The 25,085-nt window shown below is 37.5% G+C and overlaps 3 protein-coding genes across 4 annotated transcripts; 2 read left to right on the plus strand and 1 right to left on the minus strand.

Moving 5' to 3' along the window:
• The first annotated feature begins 427 nt into the window (after nucleotides 1–427).
• LOC115578455 (sperm acrosome membrane-associated protein 4-like) lies at nucleotides 428–4,175 on the plus strand. The gene is made up of 3 exons (XM_030411416.1): nucleotides 428–604; nucleotides 2,318–2,428; nucleotides 3,784–4,175. Exons 1-3 carry the CDS (start codon nucleotides 553–555, stop codon nucleotides 4,005–4,007), a joined length of 387 nt encoding a protein of 128 aa, XP_030267276.1. The 5' UTR covers nucleotides 428–552; the 3' UTR covers nucleotides 4,008–4,175.
• A 3,529-nt stretch (nucleotides 4,176–7,704) lies between these two features.
• On the plus strand, nucleotides 7,705–14,759 carry clic1 (chloride intracellular channel 1). Of its 2 annotated transcripts, none has more exons than XM_030412385.1 (7): nucleotides 7,705–7,864; nucleotides 8,145–8,210; nucleotides 9,736–9,845; nucleotides 10,124–10,249; nucleotides 10,706–10,812; nucleotides 11,183–11,364; nucleotides 11,462–14,759. In XM_030412385.1, exons 2-7 carry the CDS (start codon nucleotides 8,169–8,171, stop codon nucleotides 11,621–11,623), a joined length of 729 nt encoding a protein of 242 aa, XP_030268245.1. In that variant the 5' UTR covers nucleotides 7,705–7,864; nucleotides 8,145–8,168; the 3' UTR covers nucleotides 11,624–14,759. The 2 variants fall into 2 exon arrangements, with proteins under 2 accessions (XP_030268245.1, XP_030268243.1); XM_030412383.1 differs by having other exon boundaries at nucleotides 7,706–7,896.
• Nucleotides 14,760–15,321: 562 nt separating this feature from the next.
• LOC115579110 (prostate stem cell antigen-like) lies at nucleotides 15,322–20,953 on the minus strand. Its single transcript, XM_030412622.1, has 3 exons — nucleotides 20,582–20,953; nucleotides 19,328–19,447; nucleotides 15,322–17,045 (listed from the first exon to the last, which is right to left on the minus strand). The coding sequence occupies exons 1-3, from the start codon at nucleotides 20,631–20,633 to the stop codon at nucleotides 16,834–16,836; spliced, it is 384 nt and encodes a 127-aa protein (XP_030268482.1). The 5' UTR covers nucleotides 20,634–20,953; the 3' UTR covers nucleotides 15,322–16,833.
• Nucleotides 20,954–25,085: the final 4,132 nt, after the last annotated feature.

Consider the following 25,085-nt stretch of genomic DNA (forward strand, 5'->3'; position numbering starts at 1 on the left):
CATTTGGAGCACTAGAGGCCTGTAAAAGCAACAGCAACAAAAAAAGCCTATTGATGACTTAATGTTGTCTTTACTTTATAAACCTTAAACGTACTTCTATATTGTCATACTCCCATTCTTGTAGTTTTATTTTATTTATATAAAAATATATTGACAGTATAAGAGCAATAACATGTAATAAAATATGTGCCGTCCATATTAGAATGTTTGCATCTTCATTAATTACAAACAAATCTTATACCACACGAAAAGCTTTACTGAATGTAGAAAGATGATGTGACGCATAATAAATCTTCTCTGTGCTCAGTCTTAATGAGTTGTTCTTGACGCTTGAGATGTTTTAGTTGTGGGGAGTTTTCCAAGCAATGACTTCCTGCTCAAGGTACTGGAACACAAAACCTGAAAAACCTCATTCTCGCACGTTGTTCTCCATTCAGTCTCACCTGACAATAGCCATTGCCTTTTCTTTATCTCCCTCGAACGAGACGCTTAATTGGACCTGTAAGCTTATTTTTAAAAAAGGAATCTCGTCACCTCGTAACTGCAACAAGGATGAACAACCTTTGTAAAGCAGTGATTGTCCTGAGTGCCTTCATCGCAGCCGGTAAGATGAGAATAATGTGGTGAAAATGTGACAATCAATTAAGCAAAGTAGGGATTGATGAGGAAATCTCTGCTTTTCTTTACTTTAAATGTCACTGTTTTATAGTACAAATGTGTTATGTCAGAGCTCTTGACATTTAAATATTATAGTTTTTATGTCTGACCACTTCATGAGTTTTATTTATTTGTTAAGCACCATCTAACAAAGTATGAGACTAATGTTGGCGCAATAAATGACTCTTTCTTTCTTTCCTTTTCTTTCTTTCTTTCTTTCTTTCTTTCTTTCTTATTTTTATTCAGACTAGTACAACAGGTTCATTATGATGGAAAGAAAAATGTTCAAACCAATAACAATGAGTGGTTACATTTACGCTGTTCACCATTAAGTGCCAAAGGTCGAAACAGGATTAACTGTTCAAATGAACCTCAAAACTAACTTTTCAGAATGGATATTAAGAAAGAAGTCTGTAAAAACACAACCAAAAGAAAACAACTAAAAGAAAAATGAGTGTATTATCTATTTGCCGAAAACATAGTGATGCACGACCTCTCTAGTAATAAAAGAAAGTGTGTAAAGAAGAGAATGAAAATAAAACAACAGAAGAAGCCTTCGAAAGACTAACACTGATAACTAGCTTTTGCAAATACCAGTAGATCAGATATAGACAGTAGCTTTAGTTAGTGAGTTTTTATCTTTGCTCTGTACTCTTTCTTTTTCTTCCTACATTTTTCAGTCGCTACCTGCTTCAGCATCCTTTCAACTAAAGTGACTATTCAAATATCAACAATGCTTACAGCCAGATTCTTTTTAATTTGAATACTTTAATATATTGTTTTTTTTTTTTTTTTTTGCAGTGTAAGCAACTGACATAAAATGCATACTGTACATACAAACTGTGGATTAGAGATGACTCGAGTCATTGTGACTGGGGACACGAATTGACTGAAGTTGCTGTTTTCATGACTTCCCACTTGACATGACAGAAACTGACTTAAGATCTGACTTTTAATTCATTCTTATACCCTTTGAACATGAAGATAAATTGGCCAATAATATCATCATTGAGACTCGACTCGACACAACCCGTGACTTGACTTAAATTGCCCCCCCAAAACAAATTCCTGGGATTTACTTGAGACTCAAACCAAATGACTCGAGTCACATGTCTGCTGTACATACTGCACTTCCCTTGTTACTGTATTTACTGTACATACATACTGTACAATATTACTGGCACACACACACACTGTACTTTCTATCTAATGCATCTACTGCACATACATACTGTACATACGCCCATTATTAGCTTCCAGCTCTTACATGCTTTTGAGGACCATTTGAAATATGCCGACTTGTTTCCTTGTTGAGAGTTGGTTAAGAAGATCAATATCACTCCCATATCTGTCTGTTAGATATGAAGCTACAGCCGAGAGAAGTTTAGCATCTTAGCTTAACTTAGCTTAGCTTAGCACAAACAATGGAAACAGTGGAAAAGAGCTAGCCTGGCTCTGTCCAAAGGCAACAAAATCTGCACTCTGCACAGACGTCCATACAACTTCAAAAAGCCACTTTAACTATGCTTCTCCGATACTGGTGTTGGAAGTGGAGAAACTACAAACAGATTTTCTGTTGCTAAAATCTTTAAATTATGTTGTTGAATAAATTGCTGCAAATCTGACTCTAACCTTTTTCTTCCGTATTTCCCTTTAACAGCACAATGCCTGACCTGTCGCCAGTGTGTCATTGGTATATTTGGGTCGTGTCTCTTTGGAAGTGACACCACATGTAATAATGCGACTGAGAGCTGCTTCACTGGAGAAGCACGTAAGGAACCCACTACATCACTCTGAATACACAATAAAGATCGACATTTAACGACAAAATATAGAAATGTACAATGTAGTAGAACAGAATGAAATTACTTTATCACATGGTCTTCATTTGCCCAGTTGCCATGAAACTACAGATGTTCAACATTAAGATCTACATTATAAGTTTGCACAGGAAATGCACAGTAATTAAACTACTAAACGCACACATTGAGTCCACAAGACTGAAAGTTAAAACTGTAAGAAACAGTCAGGCCAACAGCATACTAGGCTAGCTGTTAAATCTGTCACTTGAATAATCATGTTAGCTAATGTTCGCTGAATGCTAACAAAGCATTGGCTAATCATTCATAGGCTAATTCATCACCCTCTATCTAGAAAATGAAAAACACATGCTATTAGCTTACCTTTGTGTTTGACTTGCTAGATTGCAGGTGACAGTGTACGCTACAAAACTGTCTATTTGCTGTTGATGAACCTGTTAGTTAGTTAGTTAGTTGAACCTGAGAAAATTGTATGGTCCAAGGCCAATGCCAGTTGTACATAGCAGGATGTTGTTATAATGTGTATCAACAATGTGAGATAACTTAGGTACGAACACTGTGACACTACTGTGAGTTATCACAAGTTCTTCTGAGCTGTGAAGAACTCAACTAGCCCTGTAAATCGGCACACAACAGTAGACACACATGTAATCTGTATGTACTGTCTAGAGCTTGAATTCAGCTCTGTATGCTACTGCTGTAATATGTTTTGTCAAAGGTCATAACAAAAGAAGTTGAAAAAAAAGGAAAAGAAAATGTAAAATGCAAATGACAAGAAAAGATCAGGATGAAGATTTTATCCTGTGGGTAATGGGGGCGGGACTTGATAAGCTTTGGCTTCTCCCGCTTTTCCCTTTCGGCCATGTGTATTGTATTATTTGAACAATGATGAAATGTGATGTTTATGAATTGACATGCCCGAAATAAACAACATAAATAAATAAATAAATAAATAAATAAATAAATAAATGACATCACATACCAATCCCCTTTTAGCCTAGCCTCTTTAGCAACACATTAGCCTCAGATAGCTTACACATAGCCAACTTGTTTAACTACATCACAAATTGACATTCACAAACCAGCTGAACTAAGAATAATACCATCCAAGAAATCATGATTTCATGTCAATCTATCAGCTGCTTGTGAATGTTTGCTGAGTCAAAGATTGGACAAAATGGCGGATAACATTGTCAGTTAGCTGTGGGGCTCAACTGACACCATCTTCAGGTGACTGTTAGAAATGGAGCCCCCTTTCTTAAATTTTACATTTGCTGACATCCATCTGTGTTTCCAATCCTCCCAGAGTTCAATGCCACCGGGGCGATCAGCCTGCACATCCGCGGCTGCCTGGACTCAGACCTGTGTGGGAGGACACTGAGCGGCAGCCTCCTGGGTGCCGGCTACACCAGCAGCTTCCGGTGTTGTACCACTAACTTGTGCAACGGAGCCACTTCAGTCCAGCTCCCTCTGACGGTGGCTATCTGTGCCGCCATCCTGTCCTCTCTGTGGGGCATGTGGGAGATGTAGTTTTACAAAATCTGACTCTGCTTTGGTCCCTAAATTGAATTAAATTTTGCACTAATTATCTTACCATATTATCCATCTAAATCAGAAAACTTTTTCTATATGAACTGAAGAGATAATTTTTCATAAAATCCACAAAGCATGCAATAATTAAAACAAATCATTAAATACTTTTCTATCTCGTGTCATTATTATTATATACATTGAGATCATATAATCATTATATTTTGTTTACTTTATGTGACCTCGAGGGACTTCACATTTAGCTATTTAGCTTACTATTATTTATCATCATGATTTATAATATATATAATTATTATTTTAATTTTATTAGAAAATTAAAAATAAATCACAAGTTGCCTCAAGAGGATTATTCACTGTGGCAAAATGAAGATATCCCCAATGAAAATGAATAGATAAATGACCTCACAAAATCAAATTACAGCTCCTTATCAACCTTATTCCAGATTACTGAATTAATGAAGCATCAATTTACTATCAAAACATAAATGGCTGCATTAATACTGTTCCACAAAGAAGAAGAAATTGCGGCCATGGCACATTATACAGTATTCTGGAGCTCTGGACCTTAATCGCAGTAGTAATGTCAACATGTTGCTAAATCCTTTTCGTTTTTATGTTTTTGATACTGACAGAAAACTTTGGCCGTTAGTTTAACAGGCAGAACTACATAGGATAGCCTGATACACATGAGGCAGATAGTGAGTTCATGTATGAGTGACCTCTTTTCTTGGCTATTGTTGTTCACAAACACACAACAGGTTTGTCTGCACTTAATGAGCGGGAGCTTGTTTTGTAACAGAGATGTCTGCACTAACCTGTTGTCAACACAAGCTACAGTCTACCATTGTTTTCTCCACGGACAAATCTGAGATCTACAATCCTTGGGTCGACACCCCACCTGCAAGCTGTTTCAAAACCCAAGGACGCCCTCTAGTGCTCAGTAACACAACCTGATAACGAAAGGCTTGTCCCTCACTGACTGGCTTGTGGTGATGGATGATCTTATGATAATAAATAAAACCTCTCATTAGAATTTACACTGTTACACTGTCTTTTGTGGGTTAACTAGATTAAACCATCCTCAAAATGTCTCCTGGATGTCACTGGAGGACTCCTGGAGGTCCCTGAATCCCAGTTTGGGCCTCCATGACAGGAAACACACTGTATCTGAATCAAGACTTTGACTGTAAGTGTTACATGCTCATTGGAGTGGCAACCCAGCAGTACTCTTCTCATAACATTTTATGGATTTTCCAGATTTGTTTGGACCAGACTCAGTACAGTTTTCCATGTCTTGTGACCAACAAGCACAATAAAGCCCATATCTCCCTCTACTGGCTCTTTACTAGACTGCAGTACACACTATAAAGTATCGAAAGTACTGTATTTAGATATTCATATATTACATCGTTACAGATTCTACTTCCGGGAGGATCCAACAAAGCTGAATGTTTGCGACGTATGAACATTCAGTTATTTCATACTCAGCTTTTTGTTCTTTGTTCTTTATTTATTTGTTGTTCTTTATTCATGTTACTATCAGCAATGAAACATGCAGGGAATCACAAGAGAGTGTTTTTGTGATTAAAAAGTCTGAAAACATGGATTGCAAAATAGTCTGGGAGACCTTCTTGAGAGTTAAACCTGCAGTATTCAACTTACAGATCCCTCCCTGCAAATTAAAGGTCACTTATTGCAGAAAGTCAGATCATTTTCGTTTATGTTTGATTGTAAAGCAGGATTCTGTGTTTTCTGTAAAAATGTCAGGACATTCCATCCACAGAGAAATGCACGCAGCTTGTATTTAGCCTTTAACCTGACTTTGGTAAGGTTGTGATTTCATAACTTTAAAGTCACCGCCCTCAGTAACACACTATACACAACCATGATTGTAAAAATAACTGCAGAACTGATGCAGAAACATGGTGGGCGGTGCCTGCTCAGGGCTGTGAGAGCTGACCAATCAGAATAGACAGGGCTTTTTGGAAGTTGGTCCTGGAAGAGTGACTAAAACAGAGCGTTCGCACAGAGGCTGAGCGCTGCATCAATGGACAGAAAGAGAAAAAAAAGTTTTTTTAAACAATAAAGCACCAGCACAATTATGACAGTAATGGGTCTTCATTGAAATGAATTGTGTGAATTTTGTCTTGAACTACACATACAGTGATCTCTCTCTATTCACTACCCAACAAAGTTTTCTGAAATAATGTCCAACAGGACAAACCAGAACGAGCACGACTTAGGCTGTTTCCGAAATCACTCACTACTCCCTATATAGTGCACTACATAGTGAGTATGCCATTTTGTAGTGCTGTCTGAATGTCTAGTGGGAATTATTATACCCTATACAGTGGACTCAAAGTAGCCCACAATGCATTGCAAAAAGTAGTGTACAACCAATGGTCACTTACCAAGCAATATTTACCATCATGCATTGCACTGAGAGAAAAATGGCGGACAAATGCATGGAGGTCACGGAAAGGGAGCGTTGACGTTTCAACTGTGTGACAGCAGTGACATAATTAATTTTCTTTCAGCCGATGAGCTCCATATATAGTGCACTATGTTGGACTCCCTATGTATTGACTAGGGAGTAGGGAATGAGTGAGTGATTTTGGACACAGCATTAGACCCCCTAAAGTCTGGTGTAGTCATGAGTACTAAAACCCAGAATTCAGTTAGCATTTTGGCACTTCCGGTTCCCTTGTCTCAAAGTCAATAGGTTTTTTTAATCGTTTTTCTGTAAAAGGCCTGAAATAAGGCTTAAAGTGAAACTCTCGCCAGAAAGCAACCAAGGCTTTATTTATGATTGAATATGAGTCAAACCTTCGTGTAAAAGCATAAGTACAATGAAAGAGGCACTTTCGTTTTCGGGCATGCTAATTTTCAATGGAGTGCAAGGGCACTTTTAAGCTATCATCAAAATCGCTATTTTTAAAACACTAAGAAGGCTCAACACAACATGAAACTTTACTTCTTTTTAGTAAACCCTGTGTACACAAACAATGTTCTCAATGCTCGTGTTCATCTGTAGAGACCCTGGTGATACTACAAGCAAAGTTTCATGTTGTGTCGAGCCTTCTTAGTGTTTTAAAAATAGCGATTTTTATGCAAGCGTAAAAGTGCCCCTGCACTCCATTGAAAATTAGCTTGCCAGAAAACGAAACTACGGTAAATCTTAAAAGTGCCTTTTTCATCGTAAATATGCTTTTACACAAAGGTTTGACTCATATAAATAAATAAAATAAAGCCTCAGTTGCTTTTTGGTGAGAGTTTCACTTTAAGATATTTAAGCGTTTTGTTCTGTGACATAAAGTACATAATTTAATTGAATTATGAAGAGCTTACATATCTCAAAAATGGCTGTTGCCAACAAGTGGTTTGCTGAACAGAACATGCAGGTATCATGAACTTGTGTTAGCCTCTGAGGTTATATTCCCATTAAATCCCATTGGATATTGTTTTTTGAGGAGGGAACCAGGGCGATGAATACAAACATATGTCATGCAGCTTCATCTCGAGATACTCGAGACTTTTTCCACACGAGCAGGAACACACTCCACAGCGCAAATTAATTTGTAAAATTGTTGAAGTTGTCCTTTAAGTATCTTCCTCCATCTCACCCTCAGCCTCGCCGCGCCTTTTTTTTCTCCCTCGACATTGAACGCCTCTTCATTCGCGGAGCGCTTAGCCCGTCACTGAGCACCAGGAAATGGAGGCGCTGACTCTGTGGTGATGAGTGTGTCGCTGCAGCCGATTGACAGACAGCAGAACTGGGAGGGGGAAACTACCAGCAGGCATCCACAGGCGTCAGCGACAACTCTCAGCACTTTGAGGTCGGTTCAGCACACCTTAAAAAGAGCTAAAAGTGAGTATTTTGACGTTTCAAGAGGCCGAGGTTTGCTTTTTGTGAGGTTTTTCGCTGTTTGCGTTGCTGCTAAAACCGTGTCGTCTGTCATTTTTCTCAGCGGGGTTAGGAGCGGAAGATGGGCTTGGCTGGCCGAGTTTTGAACTTGTGTCGTTTTGTCGCTTAGAAAACTCAGCAGTTCACTTCATTTCACCGTGTTTCGCGCAACTTTTTCAACTTTTTTCTGTCTGTTTCCGGTTTTAAAACAGGTCTCGTGCATCAGCCGTTGGAAGATGAGCGACCCGAACCAGCCCAAAGTTGAGCTCTTTGTGAAGGTGAGCGATGAACGATGACACCCACAAACTGACGACATTATGGGACATTAAGTGGCATTTATTTACTTTACAATGTGGTTTTAAAGCGTCATATCTTATCAGTTCATCTGCTCTCTCAGTCTTTCGCTATCACAAGCTGATAACGTATCTCGAACCTCCCGCTTTAATGTCACCTTGCACGTTTTAAATCTACATTATCGGTGTTACATGTAACAGTATCCATGTCATTTGGACCACCTCGGCTGACTCACCGGGCTTATAAATGCCAGTAAGGCTAATCTAATTAAATGCACGTTAAGATAATGTGCAGACGACTTTAATCTATATTTAGTATGTTGGCCAGGCAGGCTAATCCCATTTTCTTTGAGCCAAAAAACATGCTGTAATATGACCAATATGGCTTTTTTTTTCTTCCTCCCTTCATGGTCTTACACAAGTTTTCATAATGATTCCTCTGTTTGAGCATGTGAACATGTGCGCCACCCTCCACTTTTTTTTTCTTTTTCAGGGGTGAAAGATGCTGTTGTAACTTCTCTAAAACCTCTTTTACTAGTCAGACACACTTCATAATCTTAATTAACAGAATGTTTAAGCCTACTTTCAACATGTGGTTTCCTGATTTACTGTCACTGCCCTCAAGTTTAAACTCTATGTTGTTCAGGCCACAGAGTAAAGATACACTGCAGTGACTGAATGAAATATGGCTTCCTGCAGCCATGCAGGGAACATTGTAAAGCTGTATGATCATTTCCTGTGCAGCCGAGGAGCTCTACTGTAAAGCAGCACTATGTAGTTTTTGGGAGGACATTTTAATCAGAAGAGAGACATCTTAATTGACTGATGTATTGATTTTTTTTAAGCATAACTAACTCTTTGTTTTCATGACTGAGTAAACAAACTAACCTTAAAGGAGGTCACAATTTCATATGTTTTACTTTATTTATTTTTGGCAGACCCTGCCACCCTTCTAGCTTCAAACAGTGTTCTGGGGACCTTATTTTACAGCTTGTTTATTAATTTATTGGAAAAATAAATAGTGTAATTACTTCATTAATATTGTATATAATAACATTCTGAGTTTTAATTTCCTCTCCAAAACAACATACTGTCCCTTTAATGCAGGAGTTATGTGACTTCTAGGGCCACAGCTATGAATGTTTTTTCTGCAAGAATCCATAAATTGTTCGGTCCGTTAAATGAAATAGTCCGGAAATGTTGAAAATGCCCATCAACGTTTTCCAGAGCCCAGGGTTTTTTTAAACAAAAGATAATCCACAATGTTATGAAACAAAAAAAAGATTAGATGATTAATCAATTAGTAAAGTAATTCCAGATTAGAGCCTGACTGATACTTAATGTCAGTACCGATCAGGGAATAAGAAAATTCTGTAATCAGTATGATGGCCAACATTCTTGCACATTTGATTTTTGTCGTAGACCTCAATTTTATTTTGATATGGTAGAGAGCTGAAAAAAAAATGTCAGTATACCTATTGGTCAAATTTTGTCTGTTTGTGTTTCCCAGGCGGGGAGCGATGGTCAGAACATCGGCAACTGTCCCTTCTCCCAGCGCCTGTTCATGGTGCTGTGGCTGAAAGGAGTCACTTTCGATGTCACCACTGTGGACATGAAGAGGTGAAAACACTGTGTGCTGAGAGGAATGTCCGCCTACTGTTTAAATGATCCCAAATGTACCGGGCTGTTAAGAAACATTTCATTCAGATATTGAGTGTTAAAAGATTTAGAGCCACTTTGGTATAAGTCTGAGTTGGAAACATGAGTAATTTCCTGCAGTTTCATATGTTTTGTTTGTTCAATTTTCCTTCCTTCTTACCCATTTTCTTTCATTTCACTCTTACTTTTTAACCCTCTGTCTCTTTTGCTGGACTTGCCTTATTTACATCCGCCTTTAGGAAGCCGGACATCTTGAAGGACCTGGCACCGGGTGCTCAGCCTCCCTTCCTGCTGTACGGCACCGAGGTGAAAACCGACACCAACAAGATCGAGGAGTTCCTGGAGGATAATCTCAGCCCTCCTAAGTAATCTCAGAAAATTAATCAATTTGCTATTCATTTAAGTTATCTATCAAGCCAAAATACTTTCTTCACTTCAGGTTCGTAGTTGTGAGGATAAGCTGCTTTTCATTGTCTTATTTTATAGTTAACAGAATGTTTGTGGACATTCAAACCAAACAAGGATTTAAAGATGTATTTTTTGGGCTGTACAACATTTTATATGTACATTTCTAACAATTTTTCGCTCGAGATGCACAATATATATTTCGTAGATAAATAATCGTTTATCAACACAAATCCATATCGTTATCTCTATTATTCACGTTTTTCGTTGTGCATCAGTTTTGAGTGTTTTTGTAGTTTTTGTGTCACCCTGTAAGAATCTTCCTCGTCTAATCTCATGCTTTTTTAGTCATGTACATTTTCAATTCTGATGTGATGAGTGTATGTTAATCATCATCGATCTTTCTGATTGTTTAGGTATCCCCGTCTGGCTGCTCGCAACCCAGAGTCCAACACAGCAGGCATGGATGTTTTCTCCAAATTCTCCGCTTACGTCAAGAACTCAAACCCTCAGACCAATGAAAGTAAGTGGATCTAATATGTCCAGTAGTATCAGACTGCTTCCTTTAGTAGAGCTTGGTTTATTTTGGTGGGATATTATGCATCAGCGCTTCCTGTGCTCCTGTGACGGACTGAAAACCAGCAGGGAGCGTCCCTGTTAATAACATCAGGGTCTGATCTTTTCTGCTTGATGCAAACAGGTCACCTGCTGCTCTGAAAAATGTGTGTTCATTTAATCTACTCATTTATTTCTCTTAAACAAAATTCACTCAAAACATTTCAGCCATTTAAACTAAAAAGAAATGAATCTCATTATCTGATTTGGTGAAACTCTCCTTTGAGCTTTGAGAACACTGTATGTTTGACTCTTTCTGCGTGTACACATGTGCTCAGATTTAGAGAAAGGTCTGCTGAAGGCTCTGAAGAAGCTGGATGACTACCTCGGTTCCCCACTTCCTGATGAGATCGACGAGAATAGCGCCGATGAGGTCACTTCCTCCTCCCGCCCCTTCCTGGACGGCCAAGAGCTTACTCTGGCTGACTGCAACTTGCTGCCTAAGCTCCACATCGTGAAGGTAATCTTTCTTGTGTAAAGCTGTGCAGCACAGGGGGTCTGGGAGGAATAGATTATGAGGTTGTTTTGGTCTGAAATCTTTCTTTTGCTCTCTCCAGGTGGTGTGTTTAAAATACAGAAACTTCAGCATCCCTCAGTCTCTGACAAACCTCTGGAGGTACCTGAACGCTGCGTACGCAAGGGATGAGTTTGCCTCTACCTGCCCGGCGGACGACGAGATCCACATCGCCTACTCTTCTGTAGCTAAAGCTCTCAAGTAGGAGGACAACAGGATACACAAGTCATGAATATAAAAGCACAGAAACAACACACACACTGATCTGCAAGCAACATATTTCTCTGTTTCTCGAGGGGCAAATCTAAGGTCATTTTTCTTTAGCTTTAAAAGTTGATTTCACCTTTTTACTAGGAGTCTGGCTTTCTAGCATCAAATAATGCTATTCGGTTTGATTTAGAGGAGTTTATTCATGTAGCTCTCCTCCTAAAAAACTTCTTTCTGTCCACCATAGGAATGAGTTTACATCAGTACATAAACAAGGAAATGCAGGCGTCAGATGTGCACAAATAATGTAACTGTTGGCTAATTTATCTTCTTGACAAACTTGTTTAAAGCCCACATATCATCCAAGTTTACCTCAGTTTTTGGTTCAATCATGTTGATCACACACACACACACACACACACACAATTAAGGCTAATTTATGCTCCCTTAAAAACATCCATTTCAAATGATATAGCCATTACTGCTCACATACTTCCAGGTGTCCTTCATGTTTTTATGGATCTTAAGCAATTCTACCACTAAAGGTCACCACTCTGAGGCAAATCAGTCTTGCATGGACCCCCCCCCTTATCTTCTGCCGTCCAACTTAGATTTTACCTGTCCAATCTCCTGCCAGCTGTTCTGTGCCAACTTTTTGTCGCATACGTTTTTAAAACTTGTTCCCCACGACTACTAGAGGTTCTGCCCTGTTGGTCCATATCCGTAAACTTTCAGAAAACGTGCAGAAATATGGACAAAATAAATGCAGAGCATGGACAGAAGGCTTCATCCTGATGTTGAGTATAAATAAGCATAAATAAGCCTTAACACAAACATTTTCACAAAAACTACAGCCTTGCTTGTGTACAGTTTCGCCATCAGTAGATACACACTGTAAAGTCAAAATGTTCCCCTCTTGATGACGTTTGTTACAGTATATTCTTGTTTTTTGCGGGGAACACAGAGCTGCCTACCAGATCAAATTTTCACACAAGCTGACTCTCTCATTTTCGGTCTTGATGTTAAGGAAATGGGTTTCATTTGCATAGCAGCATCAACTCACCTGCCAAAGTGTCTTTTGTAGTTTGTCTTTTAATCACAGATGCTTCACGTAGAATGTATTGTTTTGTTATAGAGGGAACAAGGCCTTTAAGAAGCCACTTCTATTTTAAATATTTCTTTTAAAGGAAGGGGGTGCTTTTCCTTGCACTCGTTTTAGGGAGTCAGAGCTGCAAACAGTTACAGAGACAGGAAACTGTTTCAATAGACTCTGGCTTCCCCTTTCTGTGCTCCCACAGCAGGCGTGAAAGGATTATTCAAGATTACCAAGCTTGTTAGTGATCCGCTGTCAGGGCCCGTTACCAACAAATGATTTTGTTGTGCCTGTCATGTATGAAGGATCCTTTTCAGTGTCATATAAAAAGAGGAAGATCAGGTTGTTTGATTGTAACGAAAAGCTGTTGTTAATCACTAAAGTGCTACACTGAAAGCACATCATCCTCCCTCCTTGAGTAGCTCGGGGTGCTAGGCTTCTTCTGTCACAACAGGAAGTTAAATATAAACAGTGTTTAAAATTAAAACAGCAGTCACAGATTAAGGGGCTAGTCTGTTGGTAATTAAAGAGGAAGGCTGGTGATATTCTATTTCCTTCGTATTGTCAAAATCCAAAACCAATAACATGGTTCTAATGGTTTTTTTTTAATCACACCCATTCACAAACACTTTGTGTTTGGTGCTAAATAATGTTAGCTTGCAAACATGGTAAACGTAAACTTTGAGCATGAGAACATTTTGACATCCTTACTAAATGGATAAAGGTGTGAACATTTGACTCAAGTTGGTAGAAAACAGGAGAATTGAAACCTGAATAATTGGGAAGATTGAAAAGTATGCTGTAGACTCTCTCTAATAGTTTTTTGAGAATATTGTAAGGCACAAGCTCTTTTATTGTTTCCACAGGCAGTACATGTTGGTTTTGGACTTTAAATGGGATTTGTTGACGATCCGAAATGTTTAAAATATCACTAGGATAAAGGATTATTAAGGATTAATCCACTCTTGGAAGTTTGCAAGAAATTCATGTCAAAGCGACTTGAAATTGAAGAGCTGGAACTGATAATGACACGCCTTGTTTGACTGTACCAGCTTGTTTAGTGGATTTTATGAACTTAACAGCACTCTGCAAATTATATTTATAGAGGCCAAGATAGCCTTTTTATGTGTCATGTCTTTCAGATCAGGATGAAGGGAAAAAAAAAAGAAAGGAAACCGAAGTGCAATTTTAAACCCATTTGAAAAGACAATCTTGTATACAGACTGGGATTATAGTAGACATGCAGTGTGAGCACAGATGAATTTTAATCACGCAAGTTACAACCACCATTCCAAAAATGTTGGAACGCTGTGGTTTGCATCACTTTGCAAGTTACACGAAGAACAAAGACAAAGTTTTAAGCTATCTGAACATTGATTATCTTATGTTTGTACTGTGTTTGATTCAATATAGGTTGAAGAGGATTTGAAAATCATTACATTATGTTTTTCCACAGTGTACCAATTCTTTTGGAATCAGGGTTGTACCTTCTTCCTTGACGAACTGCTAGGTTGCTAATACGAGTGTTGATCAATGAGATGTTACTGTTTATTTTACTTGACTGAATTGTTCATCTATTTTCTACAATGGACTAACGTTTAAAGGGATTTCTTCTGAATAATTTGATATATTTAATATTTCTTCTCCCCGAGTGTGAAGTAATTCTCACTTCTTACTGTAGGAATTGATACAGTTTCAGGGACCATTAAACTTGATATAATCCTTAAAATGTTACTTTGATTAGTTTGTTTTTCACTTTACTGTCTTACATACATTTTCTTTATGCTTTTCCTCTGTCCTTTGCATTTCCCTACCAATATTTTAGACTTGTTTTGTCTATTTTTAATGCCGTTTGCCATTTAGTAGTGAGCCGTTGCACTTAAAATTCTGAAGGATCAAAACAGTGATGTGGACGCTAAAGTGGTAGATTTAGATAAACAATGAGGACAATCAAACTAATAGCACAGCTCAAATGTATTTTGTACTCTTACAATGACACATGTATTAATATCCAAATAAAAATATCTTGGTAATAAATCAACCAGTGATACATTGTTTTTATTTACTCTTTAACTGTTGTTGTATGGAGGAATGGAACCGCCAAAAATAGAAATAAATAAATGACTCGATACATAATTGATATGCTATAAATGATGATCCCTTAAATTATTAAAATCAATTAATTTATCTTTTAATTTGTAATTGATATTTCTGCTTTAAATGTCTTCTGTATTTATTTACCTTTTGTATAAATCCCCATATTTATATATTTTCACATTTATTTACCTTTTGTATTAATACCCTTATTTATACCCTTAATTTTCCAATTTATTTATTCATCCATTTCCAGATTATTTGTTTGTGTATTCATGTATGTATTTTTTTTTGTTTTCTATCTTGTAAGATTATCAATTCAATACAAATCTAAATAAATGAATTGATAAATAAATTACCAGATAACATCGTAGAATCAACACAATGGTAAATAAATACAGAGGCAAAAAAACCCTACAAAAATAGCAATTTATTTCACATTTTATAAATAAATGAATTAATACCTTTTGTTTATTTTTAGTATTCATTTATTTTTGATTTTGGCAGTTTCAGTCTTCCATATAGAGGGTAACATGGAGATGTTTAAGAAAACATGGAGATGTTTAAGAAAACATGGAGATGTTTAACAAAAGGCGCACAAAAAGGTGCAAATGTTTTAATTCCAAAATTACTTTTACAAATAAAACAAATTAATATAAAGAAGGGCACAAATAAGAAGCACAATACTGAGACGGCAGCTCTTTCGTGTAGTTTATTAAGTTTTATAAGCATCATTATCAGGTCATCATTAGTCTTGTTTGGAGAGGCATTGATACATGACCAAAAGAAAAACAATATTTATTTAAGGTTTTTAAAACAGTTGGATCCATTTAGTGTCTCTTCTGGAGCTTTCACCAATTTGACATGTGAATGTTGCAGCTCAAATTTAGACTTTTTTCCAAGAATTTTAGTGGGTTCTCGTCCGTTTTGGCGTTAAAGTTAATTCTGGATCTTGCAACACAACATTTGACAAAACAGAATCCCTACAAGGTCCATTTAGTAGCTGCTCCTGAGGCAGAGCTATCTATCAGAACACGTGAAATTCATCTGCAAACTATCTTCTTTTTCCAAGGTCAGAAACAAACTTTTGAACTTTAAAGACAACAAGAGCTGACAAGTCTTGAAAATCTACTTATTTGGGTAACACTTTACAATAAACATCATTATTAAGTGGTAAATATATAGTTGGCAATTGATGATTGTAAAGTTGCAACTGATGTTTATAATACTTTCTAAACTGTTAATAAATACTGCGTAGTTAATCTATAAACAGTATTTTTTATGGTCCATATAAAGTTGCAGATTGTTAAATTCTTTATAGTTGCTTGATAAATGGTTTATTAAGTCTTTTATTGTCTGTTACAGTTGGACAACTATTAAGCAAAGTTTAACTACAAATTTACCATTCATTATTGATAATTATTATAAACCCTAAATTGTTGTTGAAGATCATGTGACATGATCAAGAGCTCCAAAAACAGTTACTAAATGGACCTTAAGGGGAGATTGTTCTGTCGAATCAAGAATGAACTATGGACCAGCTTTTAAGCCAAAATGGATGATTGGGTTTTGCAAAAAAGACTTAAATTTGATCATTACTATTCCATGATAACTGAGCAAATTCTTGCCACCTGATGAAGATCATGTGGTATGACTGAAAGCTCCAGTACAGCCACGAAAGAGACCTTGAGGTGAGATATATTTTGGTATCAGTCAGGTATTTTTGCCGACTTTATTTGGTCAATTTTGGTATTGGCATTTTTGTAACTTGTTGTTAAATATATGTATAGTATAGTATTATTGTTATTGGGTTATCTTGGCATTTTAAAAAGATAAGAGAAAACTGTGGGGGAAAAAATATCAGATAACATCTGTGTATCACTCGTCATCCCTGATAGTTCTTCATTAAAAACAGGACTTTTCCAACCTTATTATCTTACATGTGCCTGTCATGTCTTTGATATCTGGTGTGAAGCGTGACATCGTCTAGACCTGCACACCTTCATCATCCCCTCTGACTCTCAGGCCAGCAGGAGAATGATCGCCGGCAGCAGGCAGAGGGCGACTCGTCCCCAGCTGAGGGCAGCGACGGCCCCGGCCCCGTTACACAGGTCTGTATCACAGCAGACGTTGCTGTAGTTGAAGTAGAGGCCTGAGGCGTATTTCTGGCCACTCACGCCACACTGGGAGGGGATGGCACAGCTCTTCTCGTACATCGTTACTTGTAGTGAACCTGTGAGAGAAAGGAAAAGGAGTTTATTTTAGTCGAACAAACTATGGAGAGTGAGAGAGGCCTTAATGATATGATTTTTTAAAGGGACTGAAAACCGGCAGTATAACCTCGAATAGATGTTTTTTTCTTCTGTAAACTACATTTCAGAAAGTGAGTGTGTATTTTATAATCTGTGTGGAGCAGATACTTATGTTTTTCCAACAGCAGACTTTTGTTTTTTTGAATGGGGAGTGTTGCATTATGTTGTTTGGAGTGTTTTTTTAATTAGTTTGTAGTGTATTTTAGATCATTCTTTACAGTTGGTTAGCCCTTAAAATCTTTATTTAGCTGACACTGAAGATTTTAAATTTTTTGAAATTGTTATTGTGTGTTATTGTGTTATTATAGTGTCTTATATAATTTAGGTAAAAACTGTTTAATTAATCTTTAAATGCAAACACTACTGAATTCATAGTATTTGACTTCCAGCTGAATTTCTGTGTTTTGATTTTCAGAGCACAAGATATAGAAAACCGTTTTCGATTGTCAATTGTCCAAAGTTTTCTGGTCACCCATCTGAGCTGACCGATTTGAATCTCAAAGTTTTTTCATCACATTTTTCATCTTGAATGTTGGTGTATGAATACTGCCAGGTCAAGTCAGGCAAATCGATTTAAAAAAGAAAAAAAAGTCACAAGTAAACTATTAAAATGCCTTTAGTGTCACAGCACAAAGATTTTCAGCCAGACTGACGTTTTTCGGCATCAGCCTTCGAAAGGGAACAAAAGTCTCTTTATAGTGGTTATCAACCAACAGGAATCTACCTTGTTGTGACCAATAGAAACCTATTACTGTTAAAATAAAGACATTTTGATTGGAGGTTTTTTACTGATGTATCCAAGTTAATTTGAAACTAGAATGTTCTCCAACCCTTACATTTTTTTGTATTGATTTTTTTCAAATTGATTTGAGTTTTTAGATCAGAATATAATAATCAAATTACGCAATGGATCCATTTGACTACTGGGAAAATGAGATAAACATACATTTTCTAAAAACTTTAAATGACCTTTACAAAAAGGTGTAATTCCGGTAACATTTAATCATGTAAGTGGTTTTTATACATTTGTGTTATGTCCTTTCTTTGCTTCTGTACAAAAACCAGAATTTTGTTCCATTTGGTGAAGTTTAGTGGTAATAAGTCCTTCTTTTGAATTACCATCACCCAAAACTCTTTAATTATTAAATCGGAAATCCTATTCAACATATTGTCTGGTACACTGATGAAAAGGGAGCCTACACCTCCACTTAATTTACCATAACATTAATGTTAATGACTGAATAACCTTAAATGAATATGAGTGTGTTATGGCTGCATTATATCTCATTCTTTTATGAAATTATACACCTGAAATGTAGAGGGAGATTTAATGATTTCTAGGCGTTATCACATTATTGAAAGTATGATGCCATTGTTACCACTTCTGTTTAGAAAAGTGAGCATGCCCGGGTTGAGGTTCACACAAAAAATGGGGCTTTAGCATCTGATGAGTCACAGTGACAGTTCGCCCCACCCGCTTAGTTATTTTTAGAGATAATTTGATGCCATCACAGGCATTAGTGAGCTGAAAACCGGACTGATGAGAAATGGTGCTGAGCTCTGATCTACTGAGTCATTCTGTGGTCTTGTTTTGTTTTTCACACTTGTGGAATCAAGGAAGGACCAGACCTGAAAAAATCCGTCACAATTCTTATTCTGCTGTTCGTTAGTATTTTGACAAAAAGAGGATCGATATGGCTCGTGAAGAATAAAGTTTACTAATTTATCCTGAAGATAAACCAGTTATTCCCCTCTAGATTTTAGAGTTTTCTGGGTTTTTATTCACCAAATTTATCCCGATGACTCAATAAAGCTGCGTCTCAGAGCCGGTCAGATGAACAGGAATTAAATGCAGCTTTAAGAACAGTTGGACTGAATTGGGGGAGTGCTGCAGGGATTGAAGCTACATTTATGCCCCTATAACGAGAGTGTAAATAGACTTAAATTAGCAGAACTTAAACTCAAATCCAGTGGGCAAAAGCAAATATATCCTTACACATATATACAAACCAAATTGCACTGCATCTTTTCCTCAGATCTGTTCCCAGATGCTGTTGTGTACAATGAGGCTTTGTCTGCCAATTTGTGGCCATCTTGCACCAGATTGTCAGAAAATAATCAAATCTAAAGACACAGAAACAAACTCTCTCTCCCTCTCTCACACACACACACACACACACACACACACAGATCTGGATCTCACCCCGGCTGCCAGTCGCAGTGCTCGACAGGCAGCGCTGTCCAGCCGGACACTCCTGGGGGAACTTTAGGCAGTCCAGAGAAGAGATGGCGGGGAACACACAGGTGAAACACTGCAAACTGGCTGAGGGAAATGATGGGAAAGAAAAATATTAAGAAACCGTATGTTGAGATGTGTTTGTTTTGGTGGTTGGAGCAGAGGACTAGATGGTGAAGAAGAGCCAGACACGCCCCTCTTCAGACTTTACTTTTTTGAGTATGTCCAGACCACTGGGAGTGTTTTTTGTGTGTATGGTTTTGCTTCCTGGTAAAGACAGCAGAGGTGGAATCTGCATTTTTCAGACCTATACAGACATAATATGATATAAAACATACAATATAATATAATGATGATAAAATACATTACATAGCCTATAATGAAATATTGACTGATATTCATTTTTGGCAAAGAAACAACAGTTTTTGATAGGAATCTTTTAAAGAAGGAGTTTTTTATTCAGTTTTTTTTTCTTTTCCTATTGGCTCTTGTGCATGTAAAAGGTCCTGAAAGGTAAAAAGACATAAAGCCCATGACACAGTTAAAGTGAAGCTAACGGGAAGATGTAAACTTGTAAGAACCCACTGAAGACACAGTGATCGGAGCTTGCTCAGGCGTGTGTGAGCTGACCAATCAGAGTAGAGCATCTGAGAAAAAAACTGATGTTTTTTTTGAGAACTAAATCACATAAGCCTATTCTAAAATAAAATTTTGAACCTGAAAATGAACATTATATGTCTCCTTTAAACTCTTACTGGGCAGGAAATTAACCACAAATACTATTCAAAGGTAACTTCAGTTAAAAATAAACTCGTCAGGGCTCTCTGAGGACAAACTCTATAAAGGAGACTCTGTTTCTCTATATGCTAATTCACAGTTTGTTGTTGATAAGCTAATATCAATCAATATATCAAGCTCTGAGGGTGCAATTGGGAGATATTCTGCATTTAACACCAAACAAGCTGTAACAACTCAAAATCTTACAATGCTGTAAAAATTATTTTCAAAATCTAAAAAATAACATTTTTTCATCTTGTGGGCACAAAGTTGAGCTTTTGTGAATCTTAGCACATTTGAACATTGTTTTACCCAAAAGAAAGGTAAAGTTCTAGTAGCATGTCACTGAAAAACACATTTTACAACAATTTTAACCGTGTTCTCATGAATGTCCCCAAATAATGACTTCACTCATTGAATGAACTTAAAACTTCAACTACGTACCTGCCAAAGGTAGACAACACACAAGTACAATAAGAAGCTGTGAACGAGACATGATGCTCCCAGTAAGAAGTGTTCAAATTGTTCAAACGCGTCCAAAAGAATCCCGTCTTGGGACGTCACAGCTGATCCGGTACGCCCCTCAACTTAGTCCTGAATTGAGCTTCTCTTTGATGTCCACACCCTTGTTGCTCACTTTTTCTTCCGTTTTACTTCCGCTGTTTTTTATATGACGCTGATAAAGGCAGATCTCCTCAAAAGTAGTTCTTATATTGTCAGCACCCCGAGGTCACCCCCTTTGTGTTGCCTTTTTTTTCTCGTCTTCTAACTTTTGTCGCGGGGCCTGATTTGACCCACGTTACTCTGGCAGTGAGCATCTCCTCCCTAGAATGTCTGATTTGATTTGCAGAGGTAATGCTGATCAGCTGACTTGGTTCAAGACGGCCTGTGAGTGACATTTATGGTGTGTCTTAAGTTACATGAAGTGTCACTTTAACAACAGCAGCATCGTCACTCGCTGATTAATGAATTAGAAGGCGTGATGAGTGATGGCACATTTTAGACAAATTAGGGCGATTGTGTTTAATTGAGCTAAATAAGATGACCTCTGATCCCATCGTTAAGAAGGTCAAGCAAAGGGATCATTTGTAGTTCCCAGTCAAGGCTGTAGCTCCAACCGAGGACACCAGAGTTTAAACGTTTATGTGAATTATGGGGTTTAGTAACATGAAAAGCTTATATACTTTGATTAGACACATAAGGCTGAAAATGAACAAATTAATATACTGGGAATGTTTTATTTACAGCACCATAGATTAATTTGTGTATCATGCAGAGATGAGCAGAGAAAGTTATTTGAATGTACTGATTTTAAGTCTCATTTATGTCTGTAGACCATAAAAAATGTACATTTGTTTAGTGGTTTACAGGCATTAATGACAATGAAAAAGGACCAAAACAGGTTGGTATAAAATCCATTTACATGTCTTATTTCTTACATGTGTATGTATTTGTGTGTAGTAATATTATTTTTTTACTGAACTGTTTCATTAAAATATTCGTAGTGGAAAAAAATGTAAGAGGTCTGAAGGAGCTGTGTTGTTTTTCTTGTATTCTGGCTTTCTGACAGCTTTATGCTTTTGTCAAATTGACAAATCAGATGTATGGCTGAGTTTTTGTAGGCAAACAGATCCCATGCATCTGTGTTGGGGATAGGTTAAAAGGTAAGAACAACATTAAATAGGAATAAGAAATATGAAAACAAAAGACAAATTGACCCTGGAGTTTGGTCCATGCAGGGAAAATGTTCTACACGTGACATTTGTAATTCTACAATTCCTGCTATTTTGCTCTCAGTGGCGTTAAACTTAAAAAATAGGCCTTCATGTATTAAGTCCTTTGTATATGTGTGAGACAGCAGCTAGAAAAGGTGCAGAGAAGTCGGAAAAGACAGACGGCTATAAAGTCAGCACAGCGGAGAAAGAGTCAGCATCTCGGATGGAGAGAGAAAGTCAGCATGTCAGAGACAGATAGTCAGTGAGTTGGAGAGCGAGGCCAATTTAACTGAATTATCCTTTAGGGCGTAATGGGAGACGTGAGGGCAGCACGCAGGACGGTCTGCTGACAGCAGTCTTGTGATGGTGTGTGCCAAACGAGCTCAGACTGAATAAGCTGTTTACCAGTTGATTAATTACGCAGCTGTAAGCCTTAAAAACTGTCTTAAAACTAGGTTCAGACGGTGTTTTCCAAGCAATTTCTTGAATGTCACGTGTTTAGACATTCAAAGTTCATTTGTGATTTTACAAATTTAAGTCCCTTTATGCTACATAGGAGAAAAGGAACTTAACTATGTATTTCATGAAATGGAGTGTGGAAAATGAATTGAGGAGCCTGAGAAAAGAAGCTGCTCTGTAGTCTGATGGTACAGCAGCAGGTACTTATGTATCTCTTGTCAGATGGCAGCAGGGTGAACAGACTGTAGCTGGGGTCAATATCTTTAGTATCCTTTGGGATCTGAGCAGACATCTCACTTCACATATATCACTGATGCTCTAGATGATGTTTCCAGTCAGTATGATTTCTATTTCTCCTCCTCAAATGTTGACTAGAATATCGCTCCGGTTTCTTCAGCATAAGTTAGCTGTTTGTTAAATCAAGATGATGTGGGTGACATGTTGTGTGCCGAAATGAGATGAGCAAAAAATCATGAAAGTCATTAAAACATGTATGATTCTCTAAAGTTGCTGGAATGTGTGCATTTTGTTTAAAAATCATAGATTTTTGAATGGAGTTTGGTGTGAAATAGAGAAAGTGGCAGAACCAGCTTCACTTTTGTCCATTTGGAGTGAGTAAATTAAGGTTGTTTGGATATTACACACTTTTTGATTTGCACATCTTGTTTTTTTTACTCTCTTTTGACTTTTGAAACCTTAAATCAGTTTACTACACTTAGAAAACTGTATTTTATCTCCATATATCAGCTTTGCAAAGGCTAAGAAATAGTGCTTGTTCGTAGGCTATAGATTCATCTATATATGTTATATTAACAGTATTTTACAAAATTTTGTATGGGAAGATTTTGATAAAAATCAATGTTGATTGTGAAAAAATTTGAACACACTCAATTATTTGGTATCTATTAATGAATGCTGAATAAAAGAAAATCAAGTCCATTCATGTCAAATGTTTTATAATAGGTGGATGCAGAGGACAAACTTTTCACGAAAATATGATTGTAGTGGAGCGGAGGAGACTATTTGAACTCAGACAGTGCTGGTGTGTGGTGACCCTGCTGAGGCCATGTTTGACGGGGATGTTTTGTGTACTGGCTGAAGGATCTCAGTGGACAGATGGTGTTCTTTAATCCTGTCTGTGCCCTTTACCTCCCATCCTCCATCCCTCCACATTTCCCCCTCTTCTATTACATCAACATCACATTTTCCGTCTCATTTTCCACCTCTGCGCGCAGAAAAACACACACATATCTGGTCTTTCTGTCTTCTTCGTCACTCTGTGTCTTTAACCCTCTCTTGCTTGTTGAGCAACCTTGGCTGCAGTAGCTCCGTCTTGTCAGTAGAAGGGAATATTGCGCTGCTTTGAGTGAAAAAGTAGCCACGCATGTTTATATACACGCAATCGCAGCCATCTGTTACCTAGGATGTGTTTATGCATGTTTACATTGCTGCTGTGCGAACCTCTACACGTCAGTTGCCAAATGTCAGCAAAACAAGGCTGATTATCAATTAATTGTAAACGCTGTTAACTAGACAGAGATACAGAGCTTTTTCAATAGCACCTGATGAGGCGTCCTGTTTATCCAACAATCTCCACAGTGTCCAACATCATTTGACCCACATTTCAGGAAAGCCAGATTATTTTTTGTCCTGTCACACAGACAAAAACCGCCAACAACCGTATCTCAGCCTCACAGCGTCACAGGCCATAATCTATGATGATTTAGAAAGGGAGAGACAAGTGAAGTCAATGAGCTGAGAACTGCTGAAATAAATCAACTTGGAGGCTGATAAGGTTAATGCAGCCATTTATTTAGACCGCTGTGGGAGAGGTGAGAAGAATATTGACTTTTTGATTCACAGCAGACAGTCTAGGTTTTTGTTCAAAGGGCAGATACTGGCATCTTGGCAGGGCTGTTGATACAGTATCTGACCTTTCATAAACAATTCGTCTGGATTAAAACGAGGATATTAAATAGGAGGCCTTAATCCTAGTGGGCCTAAACCTCACAGAAATACTATAATCCATCATTAAATCAGTGTCTCAGTATAAGAAAAGGGTGTCAGGGGAGGCTTTTATGTTACACAAGTAGGGATTTCATTAGTGGGGTCAAATTGGTTAACTTATGCTATCATTTATCAATAACGTAGGCAGCTTTAGCTAGCTACAACTCAATTAAACTGCTCTTCATTAAGATAAATAACCTGAAAGTTAGAGTTTATCGAAGTCATTAAGTTCTAAACACTGTTAATAAGTTAGGTTTTCGTAAGACCCCAAGTGAAATATCTTACAAAAAGCTAGCGTTAGCCTTAGCTAATGTTTAGCTTGGAAATCCGCTCCTATGTTCGTGCTAAGATCACTAGCTAATGTTGATATCAGGTGGATTTCATAATCTTCAATGTCCCGAAAAAAATAATGGTACAGTTAGATTAATGTTACTATTTTAAATCTAATCCTGGACAACGCGGATGAATTAGGTTACTATTTGTGATTAGCTTGAAGGTGCATTACGCTGCTTAACAATTTGCCACTTATAACATATTTTGTGAGCATGTCAGAATAACGTTTTACTGTATTGTGTTTATATATCAATGACTGTAGCTACTGTTAGCTTTTCAGTTCGGTTGGCTGGACTTTGGACCGCATGGAGAAAGAGGTTAGCTGAGGCTAGCTGGTTAGCATGCTAACTTAAATATCTCTGCGACACAATAAATAGATGGCTCTGACATTAGGTCAAAACTGTTGATAATGTTAATTCTTGAATGTTTTAAAA

Source organism: Sparus aurata, chromosome 3 (assembly GCF_900880675.1).
Source record: "Sparus aurata chromosome 3, fSpaAur1.1, whole genome shotgun sequence".
NCBI classification, from domain to species: Eukaryota; Metazoa; Chordata; class Actinopteri; order Spariformes; family Sparidae; genus Sparus; species Sparus aurata.